Raw genomic sequence first — 21,938 nt, 5'->3', positions numbered from 1 at the left:
AGTAGGTGTACGGGTACCGCCAGAAGCCGAAATACGTACCAAATACGAAATGCTTTCCCAGAAACACGCTTGTTTACTCTTCGTAGGTGTTTGTTTCTGCTATGTTTTTCATATTCTTCAGTTTTCTTACTGAATTATGCTAAAATATGCTTACTTATTATGCTATAATAAGTTGCAAAATTTACTTGTTACACACCGAGATTTCAAAAGTTAAATATTGAAGTTGGAGTTCAGACGACTTTTACTAGTTTTACTTCTACTAATAATAATAATTTAGAACAACAAAAAATATTTCTGCTAGTGACACATAAGAAATGTTCTTGAAGATCAAGCAACTGGCATGCTCTACTAGAAAAACACAAAATAACAATGTTCATATATAAAAACCAAATGTAACGTTTTCTTTGCTCTAAAAGAAGTTTAGTTGTGTAATATTATGTTTTAGATCCAAAACAGGAAGAAATCAACAGATTCAGCTCACAGAAAATACATTTCATACTATTTTTTAAACTGTTTTTAAGTTACTGTGTTTGTCTACAGTAACTGTCATTGCAGTAACTGTTTGGTAGGGCTTATAACCAGTTTTTACATCAATTAATGCTGCTAATTAGTAAAAGTGATGTCATATGTACTGTATATATATATATATATATATATATATATATATATATATATATATATATATATATATATATATATATATATAGCATATATATGACAACACTTACTAATTAGCAGCATTCATTGATGTATTTAAGATTTTGTATATATATATATATATATATATATATATATATTCATATATAATATATATGAAGAGTATACACACACAAAAAGCACATGTACACCAGTATATACGTTATATAGCATATACGATATATGTAGATACTATATAAGATCGCACTTTATTATACAAGTAAAGTAGCCACCAGGCTGGACAATTACTAAAATCTACCATTTTTTCAGTGTCAAAGTGTTGTATTGTGATAATAAATGTCATGTTTTACTGCTGTTTTCTATGTGCAATATAGAATAGTTTTTTCTCACTTTTTTCTCAAGCCACTTTGAAGAGTACATTTTCCACCATTAGTCCCTCACAATAGAGCTGCAACTCGCTTCTCGTCCACCAGGGGGCGAGCGCAGATTGGCCTCGAGTTGCGCCATTTCGCTGTGGTAAATGCCACCAGATGGCAGTTTAGGATTGCTTCTTCTCGCGAAAGGCGCGGTTCCGCTTGAGGTCTAAATTAGAATATAAAACACAAAGTGTTCTGTGATTAAATTGGACCAATTAACACACGGGCGTGTTCTGGACGTTGTTTTTTTGCGACGGAGGTAAGTTTGTGTAAGTTTTGAACAATTCCCAAATCTTTCGGCGGCACGCTCGCCGAGCTAAACCAGCTCGGTTCAAAGATGGAGGACGCGCGGAGAGAGAGGGAGAGAGAGGGGGGGATGGGAGCGCCTCTCCACGGCCAGCCGAGATGCCCCCCTGTAATCCTCGGTGGCGCGGTGTTTTTTATTTAACCACCCGAGCAGCGTGCTCTCTTTTAAAATCCTACGTGAGGCGGCGAGGGCGTTACGTGGCCGCCGTGGCGCGGTTATAACGGCCGTCGAGCTGACTAAGGCGGTCCGCTACGGGCCACTATTGTGAGTGTGAGGGGGTGCTATGCTAACGCGGCTAACGCTCGCGCATCTCGGCGACGTCGCTGTGTGTGTGTGTGTGTGTGTGTGTGTGCGCGCGCGTGCGTGTGTGTGTTTCTGCCCTCCACGTTGGACGTGCTGTAATATGAAGTGCTGGACCCACACGGTGGATATAGGCCTGTGATGCAGGATTAAACCCTGCTCGCTTCTCTTCTTCACGTTTCAGAAGTTTGTGACAAGCTAGCTGGCTAACTAGCTAGCCGTGCTTCTCTCTCCCACTCTCTCACTCTCGTATATATCGCCGCTAAAATGTTTTAATCTGCGTGGAAACTTTGTGACGGCTCAAGTGCCACAGATCCGTGCCCGCGTTTTTGGTTCAAATAACAAGCGGTTCAAAGTGCAAACGTTTGCCCCCTGGGGCATTTATTTGGTTAGCTAGCTGCCCCCCTCCTTTCATTCGCCCTGACAGAAGCAGATTTGAGCGGGTAAATCACTCGCACGGTGGTTTAGTCGGGAGGAGTTTAGTCCTGATCCAGGTCTGGTTATTTCACCTGGAGGATAGTTGCTTGTGTCCCCTCTGCAGGCTGTGAAGTTTTTTGCTGTCTTGTACTTTGTCATTTTTAGTTTTCATTTGTTGGGTTGTGTTTGCGCATTGCTGCTACAGCTCCAGGAAGTTTGGGGAGAGGAGGAAGGGTTTAATGGGAAAGAGTTGATGGGTCCAGATTCAGTGTGGTGGTGGTGGTGACCTGTTGCTGATAAATGCCTTTTAGAGAATTTTGTATGTATGCAAATTTTTAGGATTGTATTAAGGTTTTCTCTTACCATATATGCATGGTTAATTAAATTCAGTGCCTTTAAGAAAAGTTAGCTGATGTTGATATTTGGACTAGTTCTAAAAATTTCTGTCATAATTTAGAGTTCTTAACATTTATTTTTTCTTAATCACTTGGTGTGTGGTAGATGACAGAAATTTATTTGGATTTCTTTAAGCTACCAGGGTTGAATTTCCTAAAGCATCCTGCTGTTATCTTCCAGGCTCGGTTGCAGCAGTGTTCTTGAATTCTGCGTTTAAGGCTGCATATGGTAGTGTTTCACTGTGAAATCGAACCCTGTGCAACCTGATGGGTTTGTGGCACTGCACATGGGAATAGTTTGATTGACAGCAGTCATTAGAAGGCAATAACCTTTTTGTGTGGTGTGGTCTCCTCTCTCGTATTGGTGCATGAAGTCCACTGGGATATTTTTACAAAGCAAGGTTTTCTTTCATGGATAAATTGATGTGCTAATCAGAAGTTTAATGGTGTCTTTTACGTACACTCCTAGTGGATTCACTCACCTGAGGTTTATCATGCTGAGATATTTTAACACTTGGTAATGCAGGTTAGAGATACTCTAAGAAACATGGATAAAATGGAAAGTTCAAATCATAAATATCAAATCCGATGTCACCAAACCAATATTTGTATCATTAGTGATTTAATTTTAAGAGGTGTCTGTCTTAGCAGGTCCTGTGGTTCTGTTGACGACATAGAGGTTCCTGTTGTGTCACCAACGATGACCTGAAACCTCACAAACATCTGATTGTGTCATACTGCACCACAGTGTGTGTAGACACGGACTCGAAGATTTATGTCTGGCAACAGCGTGCACGTTAAATGTTGCCTTCAGGAATGCATGGCTGTCTCTTCATAACACTGGATATCTTTAGTATGAAATAAAACGTGTGCAAACCAAAGCGGTTCTGTTTTGCCTCGTTCTTTCACGGCGCGCTTGGCAACAAAAGCATGTGGCGTTTGTGAACGTGTTTGACTCGTTAGCGCGTGCGTTTCCGTCTCGGGAGTCTTCAGAGGACGGACGGTTCCCTCTCGTTCTTGTGTTCTTCGCGCTTCAATCCAGCTTTACATGCAGCTGCGTTCTCGTCCTTCGCTCCGTCCCTCTGGGAGCACCGAGAAGAGTAAATACTTTAATAGCAGCACGGCGCAGGCCTAGACACAGCACACCTACTTGTCATCTAACCGGGACATGTTTGTGTCTGTGCTGTATGGTCTCTGTGTGTGTGTGGCTCTGCATTTAGTCAGCCGAGTAATTGAGTGGGACACTGTTGAAACTAAATAGGCTGTGACACATGGATACTTCTAACACCAGCAGCAGATTGCTGGTTGCCTTCTTTTAGTTTAGAATTTGAATTGGTGCCTGAAATCACAATCTTGTTCTATTCCTTTGTCGTTTTTCCCCGTTATGTGAACAAGTTTTTTACTATCGCCGTCTTGTAACATTAATAAAAAAATGACTTTGTGTAGTCATTTTTGCTTAGCTATTCAGATGCATGACATGTATTCCACAGGGTTGGTGTTGCCATGGTAACATCTTCACGGGAAGTCATATGCTCCCCGTCTCGATTTTCATTGGCCGCCGCCGCAATCAATGAATATGGCTTGACGGCCGCACGAGAGGAGAACGCCGTATGCCCCGCCTTTCGTCGTGACTGAATAGGAAAGACACATCCATGTTTTAACATGTTACAATCGTTTAAACTGCAGTATATCACAGCCTAATGAATAAAAGTTGTGCTGAGTAAAATTTCACATCTCAACGCCTCTGCTGAGAATTATGGTTTTTAAATTGATCCAATTGTGATTTGGTTAAACAAAATGGATTTTTGCAGTTCCATTGGTTTGTTTTGCAGTATTATGCTGTGTTGCGTGTCAGTGTTGTGATCTAAATGAAGGTGTTGGTTCTTTTGTACTGCCCTTTGTTTCTGAGGTAGCTCATTAAATTCACCCGTGCACATCACCAAACGATACTGACCTGTCTAGATAATGTTAACGTTATCTCTGTTGCTGCTTCTCCTAATACTAGTGTTTCTGTGTAACATTAGTCTGTCTAGATAACGATTACGCTCACCGTTTGGTGGTTTCTGATCAGCTGAATTGCGGTGTTTTGCTTTCCATTGTTTTTCCTGTAGAATCATGATCTATATATGCAGCTAGGTCAGTGGTTTATATTCAGCATGCTTGTATCATAATGGAGCATAGCTGTCCCAATTACTTCCTTATTGCTCGACATCTTATCAGGGTATACTATGATTGTTTATTTACTCCATGATGAAAACTGAAACAAAAGAAGCTTTTATTTGTTGGTGTCTCACCCCGTATTGGTTGCTGTTACACCAATTGATTTTCTTTTTCAGATTGAGCTGATGTTACCTTAGACCCATAACTTTGTATTGATCTAAGTCTCATCGTCTGGTCAGAGATCTGATTGGATGCCACCAGCAAAACAATGCAGCCAATCAGCGTAGTGGACTGTTGTGACTATTTACCTTTTTACATTCTTGGAAAGGCGTACTGTTAACCCGTACCGGCTTCCACAGAATCCTTCCCAGCCAGGGGGATTTTGCTTATCTTGCGAGATCAGTGTAGCGCAGGGGTAGCCGTGTCATTAACACTGCCCTAAGCACTAGCAATCCACTGCACTGCTCACGTGTACGAAGACACATTACGTCTCCTCTCCCTCCACACACACATGATCAGACGCATGTATGTATAACACAGCGCTGTGATGTATGACATCTCTCCTGGGATTGTTTTTTCTTTTAATAAAGATGTCTGCTTGATTATTTGAATTGTGCTCCCTGCGATAGTTTTTGACGTCAGACCTAAATATTTTTGACTTGTATTATGACTGCTTCATACTTTTATATGGGAAGCCTTTATGATGTGCAAACTACAATACTTGTATGTATTTATATTAGGGATGCACCGAAATGAAAATTCTTAGCCGAAACCGAAAACCGAAAATGAGGAAACCAAGGCCGAAAGCCGAAAACCGAAACACCGAAATACATTATGCCAATTATTAGTAACATTGGATTTATGGCTAACCTCACTAAAATCAAGGCATTGCTATTCAAAGAATAAATCAACTACAAAATTTGATTTGAAAATATTTATTTAGCACTGACATTACAGTAATGCATATTATAAAATAAAATTAGTGGTGGGCCGTTAACGGCGATAACGCTGACAACGGACGACCACTAATTAAATTTAACTCGCTTGCAGACCGTTTTTATCTGGATAAATATATGTATTTTATACGAGTAAAATTTAATTATAACTGACTGGCCTGAAAGATAAATATAAATTCTCTCATAAAAACGTGACGTGAGTTGCAACAACATTAAACAGCTCAGGTAAACACGCTTCTGAGAAATGTCGTCTGCTCGGCAAAACATAACGGGGCTCAATGTGCTCTATTAGCCTACGAAATCCCACATCCTCTACGACAGAGAACGGCTGATCGTCTAAGGCAACGAGTTCCATAATTTTTGGTGTAATGTCCTTTGCCTCGGCGCCATCACTGAAACTTTTTTGCTTTCTGCATCACTGAAACTTTTTTGCTTTTGAAACTTTTTTAAAATCCAAATAAGCACGTGCAGGTGGCGATTTTTGCTTGCGTCATCACAACACATCGTTTCGGCCGTGTTGTTTCGGTGATGAAAGTATTTCGGCCGAAAACCGAAAATGCAAATTTAAGCCATTTCGGCCGAAAATTTTCGGTGGCCGAATTTTCGGTGCATCCCTAATTTATATATTCATTCACTTATTTTAAACCTGCCACAATCATGGTGGTTCCTAATTTCTTTATTTATAAGAACAGTAAAGTGACACTGTGCACAGAGAATATGCTATCTGACAGATGTGGCATTAGATAAAGTATTAATGTGATGGAGGCAGTAACCTTTGGGTATATACATGGCGAGTCTTGGATCAAGACATTTTTGCAGCTGTAGTGTTGATCTTGAGTGCCACTCGAGACCCACAAGGGGCTGAGTAGTGCATATAGTTCAGCTACAGGGAGTGTACATCTAATGGATACCATTTCCTTCGTTACACACAAGTTTGTCTTTAGGATGGGTCTTTGGAGTTTCACAAGCTATAAGCATTTTTTTGGTGTTAAACCTTTTTTTGTTGTTGGTTTTCCATTTCTCCTTTGCCGAGCAGGATCTCAGTAGAGATACAGATGAAACGTCTCTTTAGATACCAAAGCGAGCTCTTGACCTCTTTATTTAGTGTTCTGTGTTCCCCGCTCTCTAGAGTACACCTGGAGTAATGCCACTGACCTGTGGGCTTCTCAACATCCACTTGTCCATAGAAATGAACCTTTTAATGGACAAGTGAGCAAACTCTTCCACTATATTTGCAGGTTTGAGGAATCTGGTTATTAATCCAGTTATCACTTCTTAGTATTAAAGAAATATTCTCCTCTTCCTACACCATCTCCATTCTGAAAATGTAATTTTATGTTTAGTAATTTGATCTCACTTCTGAAGCTATGTTCAACAATTTTCAGGTACTAGTTGCTACATTTCAGATACTGATGCACTTCATCTCAGTTGTGATGGGTTTTCTGCCAAACTCAACACGTATGTCAGTCAGTGCATTTGTAAAACAAATATGAGTTGTTGCCTTGATCAGAACATGCTGGATCAGAATGCATGTGAATATAAAAGATGAATATGAGAACTGTTCCTTACAGTTCTGGACTGCTACTGAGCTGCGGGCTTATCGCACTACATTTGGTTTTGTTTGGGTTTTTATGTTTAGTCTACTCTATATCTACTTGTTTGACAGAAGAGGCTTGTTTTTGTTATTGCCAGTGCTGTAGGGATGAGATTAAATTGCAATGAATTTGGCCCATGCAAAAGAACAATCTCCACACTATTTTGAACTTGTCTGGGTTGTCTAGATGGACCCTGGATTGGCCAGTTGGCTCTGTTTCTTAATGTTGCATTGGTTGTTGTAAATGGGCAGACCAAGTGTTTTCACATTCAGGACCAGCAATAATGAAACAAACCTCTGTTGCAGGTAGAGTGTAGTTCTGTAGCTAATGGGGGAAGTCTTGCATATGAATGTAAACCAGAAAGGAAATGAAAACTGTTGTTTTGATAATCTGAAGGGCCTGTATGAACTGTTAGCCAAGTAACATTAAATTGTGACTAAGCAAATAGCAACTTGAGAATGGGGTTTCCAGTGCAGCATGGACAGTATGGCGTACTTGGACATCGCAGTATCTTTAGCTGCTGTGGATAATCTGGATATTTAGTGTATTTAGCTCTGGTTCTAGCTACCATCGGCTCTTCAGTGAGTGCTGGGTGTGCTGTGTTTCTCTTTGGAATATTATGGAGTAACTGTTTATGCTTAACACACTCCAGCTAATAATGACTGACAGCAATACCCTCCAGTGTCTGTCTGTCGGTCACATCATGGCAGTTTTACGATTGGTCAGAAAGAAACGTGCAACATTATTTGGCAGGAACCTCCACAGGAGAACACTGACTGCCATGTGGTGGCGCGTTGAACTTTGGCAAGAGGGTCACCCAGAAATCGAATCTACAAAACTTTAAAGGAAAATTCTGTTTTTCTTAAAAAGGGGGGAAAGTGTTTCATCAGTACAAACATCTTGCTGCTCCTCTTGCTGTGTAAAAGCACTTTAGCAGTTTTGTTCTGTACCCAGTGGAGCCCTACCAAGGTTTTTTTTTATTTTTTATTCTGTGTCTAAGTTGTGAGCAGATGCTGGGATTTTCTCTGCAAGTGCTGCAGAGAGGACACGAGACATGGCAGACAGCCGTGCGTAGCCGTCTTCCCACATCGGCCCTACAGGAGGATGTTACACTGTGATTCAAGGTGTCTGGGATCATTAAAAAAAACCCGCTCTTATCTGCCACCTCACTGTGTAAAAGCCTTTGCATAGATCTGGATTTTGCCAGCGGGTCAGAACGGTTACGTTTAGAAGCTGCGTTTTCATTTTTAAGGAAAGATAACATCAGGTTGTGTAACGACGTAACGTGGCAAACAGCAGCCATAACCCCGAGGAGATTCTCTGAAGGGTTCGTGTTTAAACCACGTGCGTCATACGAGACGAAAAGAAAACTGACATCAGTTGTCGTTCCTGCTTGGCACCTCGTGTCATGTAGTCGTGTCCTTTTAATCTGATCGAAGCTGCAGACACACTTCAGCCGGATTCCCTTAAGACAGCTAGATTAGTTACCAGTACGTCGACTGTAAAATGGATAAAAATAATGTAGTGGTACAGAGAACGTCACGGCCACCAGTCCACATAGCCACCAATTAAAAGGCGTGTTTTGATAAGTAAACATGAGTGTGTGTTGAGTGTTCGGGTTTGGTAAGCGGTTGGACCTGACCGAACCCGTGGAGCCGCCTTCTCAACCCACAGCCACGTCCTTACTGGCATGTGCACGTAACCTTTACAAAAAGAAGTGTAAATGTTTACACGGACATGGCGCTTCCCTCTTCTTTTTTTGTTTGTTTCGTGTTTGGCCGGTTGTGATATCGTCCACTGATTGATTCGGCACTGCCTGCCAGGCGGGTGTGCGCTGTGCGTGCCCGTGCTGACAGGAGCCCGGACTGCCTGCCTGGCTGTGTGTTCTGGACGGGCTGGGGGGGAGGGGAGCACTGCTCACACTAGCGCCTAGGGGACTCGATCTGCTGTTTTACATCGCATCTTTCCTCCGCTGGCCTTTTCTAATTGTGCACATTTGCGAGTGCATGCTGGGAAATGTGACTAGCGAGGCAAGGAAGACGGAAAGTGTTTCTGTGGCACAGGCAGAGTGTTTTATGGATTGCGAGACGAGGGGAAAACAGATTTGCTCTCTCGGTTTCCAGAGAGACTGTGTTATCCGCGATCTCCTCTGGAGGTGTGGAGCCATCTAGTGTCAGACAAACGCTGCCCCCCCCCCAGCACAGGTGCATCCCGTTCTTTGCCCGAGCTGGCTTGCGTGCACGCCGTTCTGTTTCTGTGTTATGAAATTACGGGAAAATAAACGGGCCCTGTTTCGTTAATACGGTCCTACTTGCGTCCGCTCACAAAGACGAGCGGTCATTGTGGACACGTCTTGATTCATCTGTTTCCACAGCAACCCTGAAAGACCGTGCTTGGTCTGCCCCCTACTGGCAGCCTGCGGTTCTTCAAATTGAGTTTGCTGCAATCATCCCAGGGCACAACAAATAGTAAAGTAATATTTTCCCATAAATCGACTAATAAATCATTAAATATTTGTGTGATACCTTGGGATTATCTTCTGTGGTTTTGGGGTAGTTGCTGCTTTTGGTGGAAATCTTGTAACTTGCACTGCCCCTAGTGGCCATGAGACGTTGGTGCAGTCCTTTTGTGTCTGTCTGGCTTTGCAGACAACTTTTTTTTGTTCGTCACATCTGAAGAACATTTGAAGAGAGTCACACATGGGTGAAATTTGCCCTTTTCATACTGAATGTGAAGATAAATGTTAGTGAATCTCGTGTTATTTTTAAGCAGTGTTAGTTTTGACTCCCTTTTCTTTAGCACAATAAAGCTTGAGACCTGATTTACATTCCCTGGCTGCATAGTGCATTTCAGAAAACATGCAGTGTCCATTTGTAGATAGGTGGTGTATTACCTCCAGAATTATGAGCTCAATAACCTTAAATAAAGTAAAATCTTGGAATTAAATCACCCAAATTTAGTAAAAAGTTTGTGAGATATTGGACAGTGAATGCTGATGTGCTGATTTATTTGTTTATTATCAGAGATAATTACTTATAGAAACCAATCTGGTTCAAACATTTGAATCCCGATGTTTATTTTGACCTTTGCAATGGGTGAACATTGCAAAAATAAGTACAAAATCAGGGTTTTATTACGATTTTAAGTAGAGCTTTTCTGCTTACTTTAAATAATGAAATAAGGTTTTGTGTATGTTGTCATTATTTCTTTAATCTTTTGCAGTTCTGTAAATCGCCAGATGGTGGTGTTCTTCACAATCAACTTATTAATAATACATCAAAACGGAGATGTGGCTCATATACTCACCTGTGTTCTTGTGTGTGTGTGTGTGTGTGTGTACATTTTCCCCCCACATAGATTGTGGTTGTGGCACCTCCTCCTGCCCGAGGCCCAATGGCTGTATTTGCAGGGTGTGCGGTGTGAGTGGATGGAGGTCTTTGCTGCCGACTCTCACTGAACCATCTCACTGGAGCCCAGCAGAACCATCTCACTGGAGCCCAGCAGAAGTCCCTCACTCCTGCGCTGGATAAAGTGTCTACGATTAATCCCCCTTTGCCTCAACGGAGAGCCAAGATGATTAACTCAGACTTTCCTGTTTTGCAGTGAGTAAAACTCTTTTAAAGGTGACATTTTAAAGAAGCCTCTGTAGTATAGTCATGGAAGTGGTAGGAGCTTCTTAGATCTGGCATGGCTTAAGTTGTGTGTGTGTGTGTGTGTGTGTGTGTGTGTGTGTGTGTGTGTGGTCTGCAGGGACTCCTCTAACGAGTCGGGGCAGGGAGACTCCGTGAGTCTGAGTCTAAGCGTTAGTGAGCTGGAGGACACTGGCGAGGGCAAAAGCAAGAAGAAGAGGGGCCGTCCGGGGCGACCACCGGTACGACCTGCCACTCACGTTCCCTCTCATTACCCTGGGCTTTGTCTTTACCTCAGCTCTCAGAATGAAACTATGGAGGATAACCTCACAAAACGTACAGTCTTTTTGGATTTTGTTGATAAAGCATTTAAATCTGCCCATTAATCATAAGCTGCTGAGCTGGAATCTGAAGTTTCGTAGCGGGGGGGGGTTAGACGTGACGTTTGGAAGAGCTCTGGCCCTCCAGGTCCACATAAACCATTTCTGCTCGCTCGGCAGGCGGCTAGTAAGAAAGCGCGCAAGTCTCCGGTGGATAAAGCAGGCAGGAGACCCAACGGCATAGCCCAGCACAACGGGGAGGGAGCGGACCCCTCCACGCTCTTCGAGGTGGTCAAGCTCGGCAAAAGCGCCATGCAGGTAAAGCCGGACGCGTGTCCTCCGTCACAGAGGTGGAACGCGATAGCACTAAACAATCACGATAGTCACAATAACAATCGAGAGCTCGAAGCCTCTATTGTTCATGTGGAACTGAACTCGTGCATTTTGTTTAGAAGTTTCTATAGTTATTCTACCCCACTGCCAAAAACATTTAAAGTTACGGGACGGTATGTTAGTAATATTGCTGTGAGTGTTGTGACTCATGAATGTCCTGTTTTTGCATGACATCTGGCAGTCGGTTGTTGATGACTGGATCGAATCGTACAAGCAGGACCGAGACATGGCGCTACTGGATCTGATCAACTTTTTCATTCAGTGCTCTGGATGCAAAGGTAACTTCCACCACACTGACCGTAACGGTGTTTTAGGTTGTTTCCATTGTGGTGGTGGTTTTGCATATTTGTTTTGAGTTCGGTTCGTGCCAATATGAAATCCTGGAAATGGGCAGATGTTCAAACCTGACAATGCAGTGACCTTATCTCTAGTTCAACTGTGCCTCTTGGTCATTAAATGAAATGTAGTTGTGCTTGTCCGTGAGGCCTCATTACTGTCATTCAGGTGTCTACCAGGTGGACACATGCTTCCTGTAATAGCTTGGCCATGTTTTGTCATTGTGGTGGTGGTGGTGGGGGGGGGGGACGACACACAACCGGATGTATCTAGTTAACTGTCCTTTCGTTTACGTATGCATGCTAGCCAGCGCTTGCATGTGCACCCTTCAAGTTTGCTGGTCTTCATCGGGTAGCTTATGAGTTGAAAACTCTTGAGACGTTATTTTTAGGTTGACTCTTCTGATTGCAGGTACCGTCAGGATCGAGATGTTTAGAAACATGCAGAATGCAGAAATCATCAGGAAGATGACGGAGGAGTTTGACGAGGTTCGTTATTCCCCGTCTGCGTCAACGTTCATGGGCGGATGCCTCAGCCTTGATGAGATCATCGGTCGTAGTTCTGGTCGTAGTTCTGTTGTCTGTGCTCTTCATCACATGCAGTACAGCTCTGTTTGCACCTCACAGCGAGTTGTGGGCTGCTGCTTGCTCATTTAACAATGGAGGCTTTCAGACCACGGCGCTCCAGGCCTGCTGAGATGTATGACATGCGCCTTCACAATGTGCAGCGTGTTCTCCAAACAAAAAATGACCAGACGTTGGGTTACAGGATAGCGGCGACTACCCGCTGACCATAGCCGGGCCGCAGTGGAAGAAGTTCCGCTACAACTTCTGTGAGTTCATCTGCGTCCTGATCCGACAGTGTCAATACAGCATCATCTACGACGAATACATGATGGACACGGTCATCTCGCTCCTCACCGGCCTCTCGGACTCACAGGTCCGAGCCTTCAGACACACCAGCACGCTGGCAGGTAAACACCCCCCCCCCCCTTCTTCACCACCCTTTAGTCCGCTTGGCTGTTTCTCTAAGTGTTGTGGACTCCATTGATGGGTTTGTGTGGCAGAGTCGATGCTGGAACAGTAATTAGATCCCAAGTACTGTAGCATTGACAATTTTGGGCTGATTTTCAGATCTATGTTCTGTGGGAGTGGCGACAGTGATGGTTATAGTTCAAAACGTGGCACCGGACCCTATATGCTTTGTGTTTGCGTCTTTGAGTGTTAAGTGACTGTGAGTAAAACCGGTCGCTGCGGCCGATTGCGTTTGATCCCGGCAGCCATGAAGCTGATGACGGCACTGGTGAACGTTGCGCTGAACCTGAGCATCAACCAGGATAACACGCAGCGGCAGTACGAAGCCGAACGCAACAAGGTGGCCGGCAAGAGGGCCACCGACAAGCTGGAGCTCCTGCTGGAGAAGAGGAAGGAGGTGCCATCACGCCGCCCGTTTCTCTCCCCATGGTCCCCGTGCCCCCTGTGTTCCCTGTGCACTTGTGTGTTTTAGCACTTTTTTTTCCCCACTGATGTGCAATCTTGTCTTCCAGCTTCAAGAGAACCAAGACGAGATTGAGAACATGATGAACTCCATCTTCAAAGGAATTTTTGTTCACCGCTACAGGTGTGGCTCACATCCACAGCAGATCAATCACTGATGTTAGTGTCCGTGCGCGTTTACATGAGCGCTTGTCCTGGGCTGTGTCCAGGGATGCCATCGCCGAGATCCGAGCGATCTGCATCGAGGAGATCGGCGTGTGGATGAAGCTATACAGTGATGCCTTTCTGAATGACAGCTACCTAAAGTACGTGGGCTGGACGTTACACGACCGGGTGAGTGATCGTAAAGCCGCGACGCTCGGACTCGTGTCAGTCAGTGTTTGAGCCCCTGCAGCCCCACCACTGACGGTGGATGAGTCTTACAGCAGGGCCTGGCACCAGCAGAGACACCTGAACGCTCTTGAATGCGCTCATGTCAACCGTAGAGTTTGAACTACAGAGTTTGACACGTGCTAAGCTAGACAAAACACTGTCAGCATTCAAGCGTTCAACTCCCAACTTTCTTGTGCGTTCGCAGCAAGGTGAAGTTCGTCTCAAGTGTCTCAAAGCCCTCCAGACCCTCTACACCAACAGAGGGCTCTTCCCCAAACTGGAGCTCTTCACGAATCGCTTTAAGGTCAGACGCGCATCTTAAACCCTCACGCCTAGCAGACGCCAAAGCTCTGTTAGCTAAACGTCTCACTTCACGCTCTTCTCCCGTCCTCTCCAGGACCGCATCGTGTCCATGACCCTAGATAAGGAGTACGACGTGGCCGTGGAGGCCATACGGCTCGTCACGCTAATTTTGCAGTGAGTGTTCCACTGTCTCCTTCGTCCACTCTGTCTTTCACTGCTGGTGTCCCTCTGATCTGAGACCTGCTGTCTGTGCGCTACCAGTGGCAGCGAGGACGCCCTGTCCAACGAAGACTGCGAGAACGTCTATCACCTGGTCTACTCCGCCCACCGGCCCGTAGCTGTGGCCGCGGGGGAGTTCCTACACAGGAAGTGAGTAAATGAAGCCGAGTCTCCTTTCTCATTGGTCTGCTGTGGTTAATATGGCTCCCCCCCAGGAGACAAACTGGCCCCTGAGGCCCTGGGCACCTCTGTTCCTCTGTGTGTAATTGAGTCTGGTGGTCCGCAGGCTCTTCAGTCGGCACGACCCCCAGGCCGAGGAGGCACTGGCCAAGAGGAGGGGCAGGAATAGTCCCAACGGGAACCTCATCAGGATGCTGGTTCTGTTCTTCCTGGAGAGTGAGGTGAGGAGCCCTCTTCCTGTCAAAACCACGTTATTGCTGCGATTTGCAATTTGGCATTATTTTCGTGCATCTGTCTGTTTCCATACACATACGTGTGTGTGTGTGTGTGTGTGTGTGTGTGTGTGTTTTGTGTTCCAGCTGCACGAGCACGCGGCCTACCTGGTGGACAGCCTGTGGGACAGCTCTCAGGACCTGCTGAAGGACTGGGACTGCATGATTGAGCTTCTGCTGGAGGAGCCCGTCCAGGGCGAGGAAGGTGCTCCCTACACCACACCGTCGCTTCTCCTCAAACATCAAACACACCGTCACTTTGTTTCTGTGGTTTAACACCTGTGCGCTGGCTGCCGTTTCAGCACTGGGAGACCGGCACGAGAGCGCTCTGATCGAGCTGATGGTGTGCACCATCAGACAGGCGGCCGAGGCTCACCCGCCCGTGGGCCGAGGGACCGGCAAGAGGGTACGGGCGTCCTGCCGTCACCACCGCTGGTGCCAAGTGTTCTGTTGCGTTCTGACTGTATGGGTGGACACGTTTTGCTTAGTGTTGCAATTTCCCCTCTGCGACACCTCAGGTTCTCACCGCCAAAGAAAAGAAGACCCAGATTGACGACAAGAATAAGCTGACGGAGCACTTCATCATCGCTCTACCCATGCTGCTGTCGAAGGTACACACGTCTGGGAAAGCCAGAATGAAAAGGACTGTAGCATGTCCTCATTAGCTCATGTCCTCAGTGCATTATGGGCTCCCGAGGGGGTCTGGGCACTCCCCCGTCATTGAGAGATTGCTGGTTCAATCTTGGGTGATGACAGACCCATGCCTGGCTCGGAGTCCAAGAGGAGTAATTGCACCCCCCCCTCCTCTCCTCCCCCCCAACATGGCACCAGCCAGCTTGGGCATCTGCTTGCCAGCATAGGCGGAGTTGGTTGGCACTCTGCACCAAGCTTGTTGAGCCGTCCAGTAATGTTGCGCTAGTAGCAGTTGGGGGGGGGGGGGGTGCGGTGTCTGGCTAGACATGAATGAGAAGAAACGTGTGCTAGACTGCAGACCTCCAAGCTTGGTGGAGATGTGTGATGGTGGTTGCGGGAGGGGGCGGATTAGTTAGCTGGTAGGTAGAATAGAAAGACTGACGGGAAAAGGGTTTTTCAAATAATCAATAACTTATCAGGCTGTAGAGCCAGTTAAATATCGTGCTGGTTTCATTGCTCGTCTGAAGCTTCTTCACACGAGCGTAGTGGATGGGAATGCCACTTCCATAAATGCGCAGAACATTTGACAAGTTTGGATGTGATGCCAGCTCACTGCTGTTGCGTCCCTGTCTCCAGTACCAGGCCGACGCTGAGAAGGTGGCCAACCTCCTGCAGATCCCACAGTTCTTCGACCTGGAGGTCTACAGCTCGGGGCGAATGGAGAAGGTGAGCAAAACCCTTTAGAGTTCGGGGGCAAAGAGTTCGGCAGTGGCAGCAGACGTTTCGTTAACCTGAGCTGCTTGTTCGCTCCCCGTCTCCGCCCTGCAGCACCTGGACGCCCTGCTGAAGCAGATCCGTCTGGTGGTGGAGAAGCACACGGAGATGGAGGTGCTGGAGGCCTGCAGCAAGACCTACAGCATCCTGTGCAGCGAGGAGTACACCATCATGAACCGCGTGGACATCGCCCGCAGCCAGCTCATCGACGAGCTCACCGACCGCTTCAGCCATTCGGTGGAGGACCTGCTGCAGGAGGTGGGCCAATGCCTCCCGTCGTGTGCTCCTTCACCTCCTCCCCCACCCCGCTTACGTGCCATAGGTCTTCCACCTCCGCCCCATTCGGAGAACATAGTTGTGGCATCACCCAAACCGTCCTTGAGGGGGTCTCACTGCTGATGACTACAGTTTTGCAATGCCGACCTAACCAATGTTGAAAAGGCCTTTAAAAAAAAAAAACGATAAGCCTTCAGACTTGCTGTCATTGAGTTCATTGTATGAAAAGAGTGGTTAAACTCTTTATTGCTTAAGGCATTCACAATAAATGCTAGGTAATTAAAGCTTTTAATCTGAGAGTGTAGATCATTTTAATGCATGTTACTAACCCTACTGATCGCAGAGAAATGTACTTCAGTGTGAGAGAGGATTGTTTCTTTCCTCAGGGGGACGAAGCCGACGATGATGACATCTACAGTGTCCTCTCATCCCTAAAGAAACTCACTGCTTTCCATAAGTGAGCCATGGCCTCTTTTAAGCTCCTCCCCCTCCGTTTGATTGGTCGACTGCTTCCGTTCTTTGTGAAAAACGGCCACCCTTTTCTCCCTCTTGTTTGCCAGTGCTCACGACCTCACAAAATGGGACCTGTTTAAGAACTGCTACCGGTTACTCAAAATGGGGATCGAGCAGGGCTCCATGCCAGAGCAGGTAGGAGAAGAGGTTCTTTGAGGAGCCGTGTGGCGACCTTCACCTTGCGTGTGGGTATAAGTGTCAGCCTGTTAACGCCGGCTTGACTGTGTTCAGATCGCGGTTCAGGCCCTCCAGTGTTCACACTACTCCATCCTCTGGCAGCTGGTCCGAATCACCGAAGGATCTCCATCCAAGGTATGGCGATGGCGTGATTCCACCGTTCCACCCTGTTAGCACTGTTCCTTTAGACTGCTCGCACACATTATTACTGTTGGATCTTTGTGTTTGCCACGTGTTAAGCCCACGCGCGTGTTTTCCCGTTGGTATTTTTCCCCCCAGGATGATCTTGTTGCACTGAGGAGAGTGGTGAAGTCATTCTTGGCTGTGTGCCAGCAGTGTCTGTCGAACGTGAACACTCCCGTCAAAGAGCAGGTGAGGGGTGACGCTGGAGGAAGTGCTGACACGTGTCCTGAAGGCTCGTGTGTAGTGGTGGCATAATGAGTAATGCTCCGTGCAGTATGACCACACACACGAAACACCACAAACTGGCCAAATAGATGACTGACTCCCTCCTGCACTGAAAACAACAGCAAATCTTATTTTGAATCCCCCCCCCCGAGCATGGGCTTGCGTGCGAGTTTGTGGTGCGTCTACCGATGTGCTCTTCCTGATGGTGACGTTTGCCGGCTTCTCCTCGCGCCCGCAGGCCTTCATGCTGCTGTGTGACCTGCTCATGATCTTCAGCCACCAGCTGACCACGGGGAGCAGAGAGGCTCTGCAGCCGCTGGTCTTCAACCCAGACGGCACCCTGCAGAGCGAGCTGCTCAGCTTCGTCCTGGACCACGTCTTCATCGACCAGGACGACGAGAACCAGAGCATAGGTGTGTCCCCTCTGCGCACTTGAGCTTCAGTTGAAATTTTATGAGACTGGGAACGAGTTGTGTTGTCAAAGAATTCAGTTGTAGATCCTTGTAGTCTAGCACTGGATTCACAGTGACCCAGCACGGCTGTATTTAAAGGTAGTGTAAATGGGTTGGATGAGACTTAAACATGTCGCGTGTGATCAATTCGTTTTGGGCTTCTCTGCAAAGACTCTGAGTGCCTTCAGAGTGTTGCCTTGGTTTAGAAGAATGGTCAGGCTTCTTCCCCCACACCTGTATCCTCCTGACGGATCTCTCGAGGCCGTGTTGCGGACTGCAGGACGGCCCAGTTTTGAGGTCTGAGCTGGTGATCTGGATTTGTCTTTCTTCAGAGGAGTGTCGTCATTCTGGCTCTTTGATTTTTAGAGGGTGATGAAGAAGACGAAGCAAATAAAATTGAGGCATTGCACAAGAGGAGGAACCTGCTGGCTGCCTTCAGCAAGCTCATCATATACGACATTGTGGACATGCCTGCAGCGGCTGACATCTTCAAGCATTATATGAAGGTCTGGAAATGTCTGCCGTGTTTGCTAATGCTTATTGGCTGCGTAGAGAGCTGTGCAAGTGAACCTTGTTCTGAGATCATTCATCGTTGTCCATAGTACTACAATGACTACGGAGACATCATCAAAGAGACGCTGAGCAAGACAAGACAGACGGACAAGATCCAGTGTGCCAAAACTCTAATACTCAGTTTGCAACAGGTGAGCTGTTACATTTCTACTGAGTTGTGGCTACAGTTGATCTGGGAGAGATTGTCTAATTGGATTTTGTTTCCATTCCTGATCTTGGTTTTATCCAGGGTACTGTGTAAACTAAGGTTGTGTAGTCCCCCAACACTGATGTATGTGGCCCACGTGCCTGTATGTGTGGAGTTCTTGTTCTCTTCACGTCATCTTCGCCTCTCGTTCTCTTCGCTCTGTTGTGTTCTTAGCTCTTCAACGAGCTGGTGCAGGATCAAGGGCCCAATCTGGACCGGACCTCCTCGCACGTGAGCGGGATCAAGGAGCTGGCCCGTCGTTTCGCCCTCACCTTCGGTCTGGACCAGATCAAAACGCGGGAGGCGGTGGCCACGTTACACAAGTCAGTCGCTCCGCAGGCCACACGTAGCACTCGGGACCTTCGAATCCTCCTAATGAGATAATGACTGAATATCTGTGGTGAGATTATCTGTGAACTGAATTGAAACGAAACTTTGAAGTGTGTTGAGAACTTGTGTGTTTTGCTATTGTATTGGCCTTCAGGGATGGGATTGACTTTGCCTTCAAGTTTCCAAACCCCAAAGGAGCGGAGTATCCTCCCACAAACCTGGCGTTCCTGGAAGTGCTTTGCGAGTTCTCCTCCAAACTCCTCCGTCAGGATAAAAAGACTGTGTACGTGTGTAAGAGGCCCTCGGCGTGCATGTGTAAAAAGAACGAGATTAGTGTCAAAAAGACCAAAACATCCTTGGGTATGTTGTTGCGATGAGAATATAGATGGGTGTGGAAGTGTGTGAGAGCAAGGCATTGTGGGTACACCCAGCAACAACAAGGCGGGTCATGCTGATTTGTTGTGGTTCTAACCGTTGGCCACGCCCTCCTCCGCAGCCACTCGTACCTGGAGAAGTTCATGACGGAGTACATGATGGAGCGGAGGGAAGACGTGTGGCTACCGCTCATCGCCTACCGCAACTCTCTGCTGACGGGCGGAGACGACGACCGCATGTCCGTCACCACAGGCAGCACCACCAGCCGGGCCAGCACCGTGCGCAGCAAGAGGGGCCGGCCGCCGCTGCACAAAAAACGCACCGATGGTGAGGAAGGGCCCGCCTGCTCCGTACACGCACGCCTCCGACACCTACATCAGCCACTCGGAGCAAGACGAGGTGTGTGTGTGTGTGTGTGTGTGTGTGTAGCAGCGGAGGAGAGTGGGGACGGCTCGTGGGTGCTGCGTAACGACACTCTCCAGACACCCGGCGGTCTCCAGACTCCGCAGCTCACCTCCACGGTGCTGAGGGAGAACCCACGGCAGGCGGCCGAGCACATCCCCGACCAAGACTCCTCCGAGCCCGGCTCCGAACCCGACTACATCCACAAGTACGGCGCCCCGTAACCGCCACTCTGCCGGCCGTGGAAAAGTTACGCCTCGGCTATCGTTACTCGCTGTCCTGACCCGCCGACGTGTCCCCCTCCCCTCAGTCCACAGATGCAAATGTCCTGGCTCGACCAGCAGAAGATGGAGGAGGTGAACCGGAAGGAGAGAGGCGGCATGAACTACATGAAGTCACGGAGCGGAGGCGTGCGGCAGCAGGTGTAAGTGCCCACGAGACTCCTCCTGAGCTTTTAACAAAGCCTGAAGGAAGTGTTCGTAGCGTTAGGCACTAGACCTCATTACGTACCGTGATTACCTCACATCTGTAAGGGAGGGAGCTTTAGCGCTTGACCGAGCTTGAAATCGTGTGTTAATTACGCGTGTTAATTCAGACGTGGCCTAATGGAAGACGATGCCGAGCCCATCTTCGAGGACGTGATGATGTCGTCGCGAGGTCAGCTGGAGGACATGAACGAGGAGTTTGAGGACACTATGGTGATAGATCTGGTGAGTGGCTCAGTGAGGCAACTCCAGGACTCTTCTGCTGTGAGAGTGAGTCGTGCAAGAGGCTGAACGTGTCCATCAATCTGTTTTCTTTTGTCTCAGCCTCCATCAAGAAACAGAAGAGAGAGAGCCGAACTCAGACCAGATTTCTTTGACTCTACGGCAATTATAGAAGACGATTCTGTATGTCTCGCCTTTTACAGCGTTTGGTATTCAATTATAACGGATGATTTGAGTGACTTCAGTGAAGAAATACGCATGGCTTTATTGCTAATTTGTAAAATGTTGCACGAAGGGAAGTGCATGTGTGTGCGTACGTGTGTGTGTGTAATGATGGGACTGAGTTGTAATCGTGCCTTTTGGGGTTTTCTTTGTCCACAGGGATTTGGTATGCAAATGTTTTAAAGCAGACTGCAACTCTCCGTGGGAGAATCAAACCAGCAACGCTGTTTCTCCAATCAAGCAAAGCCAATGTTTTAAAGAGTCACATGGTCAGCGTCTTTTTAACACACACAGTCACAAACACACATACACAGATCAGACTGTCATGCATTTTTTTCCCAGATACAAACACAGGTTTTTTGACCCAGCTGAAAGGGTTGGTGATCGTACAGTTTCAGTAAGGACCAGTGTGTGTGCATCTTCCGTCCTTCAGTCTTTCCTGTTTTATCTTAGTGTACATGGTCCATAAACTGTAAACTACATGACTTATTTTTGTTGTGGATGTTCTCTTTGAGTGTTCAGTTTCTTTTTTTTTTTTTTTGTTGTTGTTTTTGTTTGTTTTTGTTTTTTGCAAAACCGTGTACATACTGTATGACTGTGTAACATCACTGTGCTTTCAACTCGAGTCCCAATCCTAGTATTTTACTTTAAATGAAGACACATGAATTTCACGCAGGGGAACATGGTGGACGTATGAACATGGTGGAGAAGCCTCAACTGCTTTCTAGCTGCTTTGGTAGATCACAGATGGGATGTTAAGAACTTGCGGGTTTTACGTTTGACCTTTTGTGTTTAAAGATTACAAATAAGAGCCTTTTAAAATTAATTTGACCTCCAGTTTTAACATCTGTGAATGTCCCAGCCGTACAACATTTACACAATACTGTGTGTTTGTGAATGTTCTCCATTATCTATTGGGATTGCTGTCCCATGTATGAAAGTGCATTAAGTATCATTTTAGAAACTCAATGTGGTGTTGACGGATGATGTTAGATCCCTGCTTTAGGGTGGTGCCTATAGACTGCACTGCTATTTTAGTTAGAACTCATCAAACAGAGGATTATGCGTTCAACATGTTGACCGTTCCACTTTTTATGTTTAAATAAAGGTATTTAAAACTATTTTCAATTAAGTACATTTGCAAGAGCTATCAAAATTCACAAGTATTTGTTTTGTTTGGGAGGGG

At 46.4% G+C, this 21,938-nt stretch overlaps 1 protein-coding gene across 3 annotated transcripts; it reads left to right on the top strand.

The window, feature by feature from the left end:
• Window positions 1–1,167: 1,167 nt before the first annotated feature.
• On the top strand, window positions 1,168–21,873 carry stag1b (STAG1 cohesin complex component b). Of its 3 annotated transcripts, none has more exons than XM_077012206.1 (34): window positions 1,168–1,332; window positions 10,561–10,805; window positions 10,954–11,074; window positions 11,333–11,470; window positions 11,727–11,823; window positions 12,293–12,369; window positions 12,650–12,854; window positions 13,161–13,312; window positions 13,428–13,501; window positions 13,587–13,710; window positions 13,955–14,053; window positions 14,147–14,226; window positions 14,314–14,421; window positions 14,558–14,672; window positions 14,811–14,928; window positions 15,026–15,129; window positions 15,242–15,334; window positions 15,993–16,082; window positions 16,185–16,388; window positions 16,793–16,863; window positions 16,967–17,054; window positions 17,151–17,231; window positions 17,376–17,468; window positions 17,743–17,917; window positions 18,323–18,462; window positions 18,559–18,660; window positions 18,891–19,039; window positions 19,201–19,329; window positions 19,543–19,748; window positions 19,854–20,031; window positions 20,134–20,247; window positions 20,419–20,533; window positions 20,633–20,713; window positions 20,912–21,873. In XM_077012206.1, the coding sequence occupies exons 2-34, from the start codon at window positions 10,777–10,779 to the stop codon at window positions 20,933–20,935; spliced, it is 3,774 nt and encodes a 1,257-aa protein (XP_076868321.1). In that variant the 5' UTR covers window positions 1,168–1,332; window positions 10,561–10,776; the 3' UTR covers window positions 20,936–21,873. The 3 variants fall into 3 exon arrangements, with proteins under 3 accessions (XP_076868321.1, XP_076868319.1, XP_076868320.1); XM_077012204.1 differs by having other exon boundaries at window positions 19,851–20,031; XM_077012205.1 differs by having other exon boundaries at window positions 1,168–1,342; window positions 19,851–20,031.
• Window positions 21,874–21,938: the final 65 nt, after the last annotated feature.

Source organism: Brachyhypopomus gauderio, chromosome 7, assembly GCF_052324685.1.
Source record: "Brachyhypopomus gauderio isolate BG-103 chromosome 7, BGAUD_0.2, whole genome shotgun sequence".
Lineage (NCBI taxonomy): Eukaryota > Metazoa > Chordata > Actinopteri > Gymnotiformes > Hypopomidae > Brachyhypopomus > Brachyhypopomus gauderio.
Note: the sequence above shows the minus strand (reverse complement) of the source record. Positions and strands in the feature narration are given on the sequence as shown.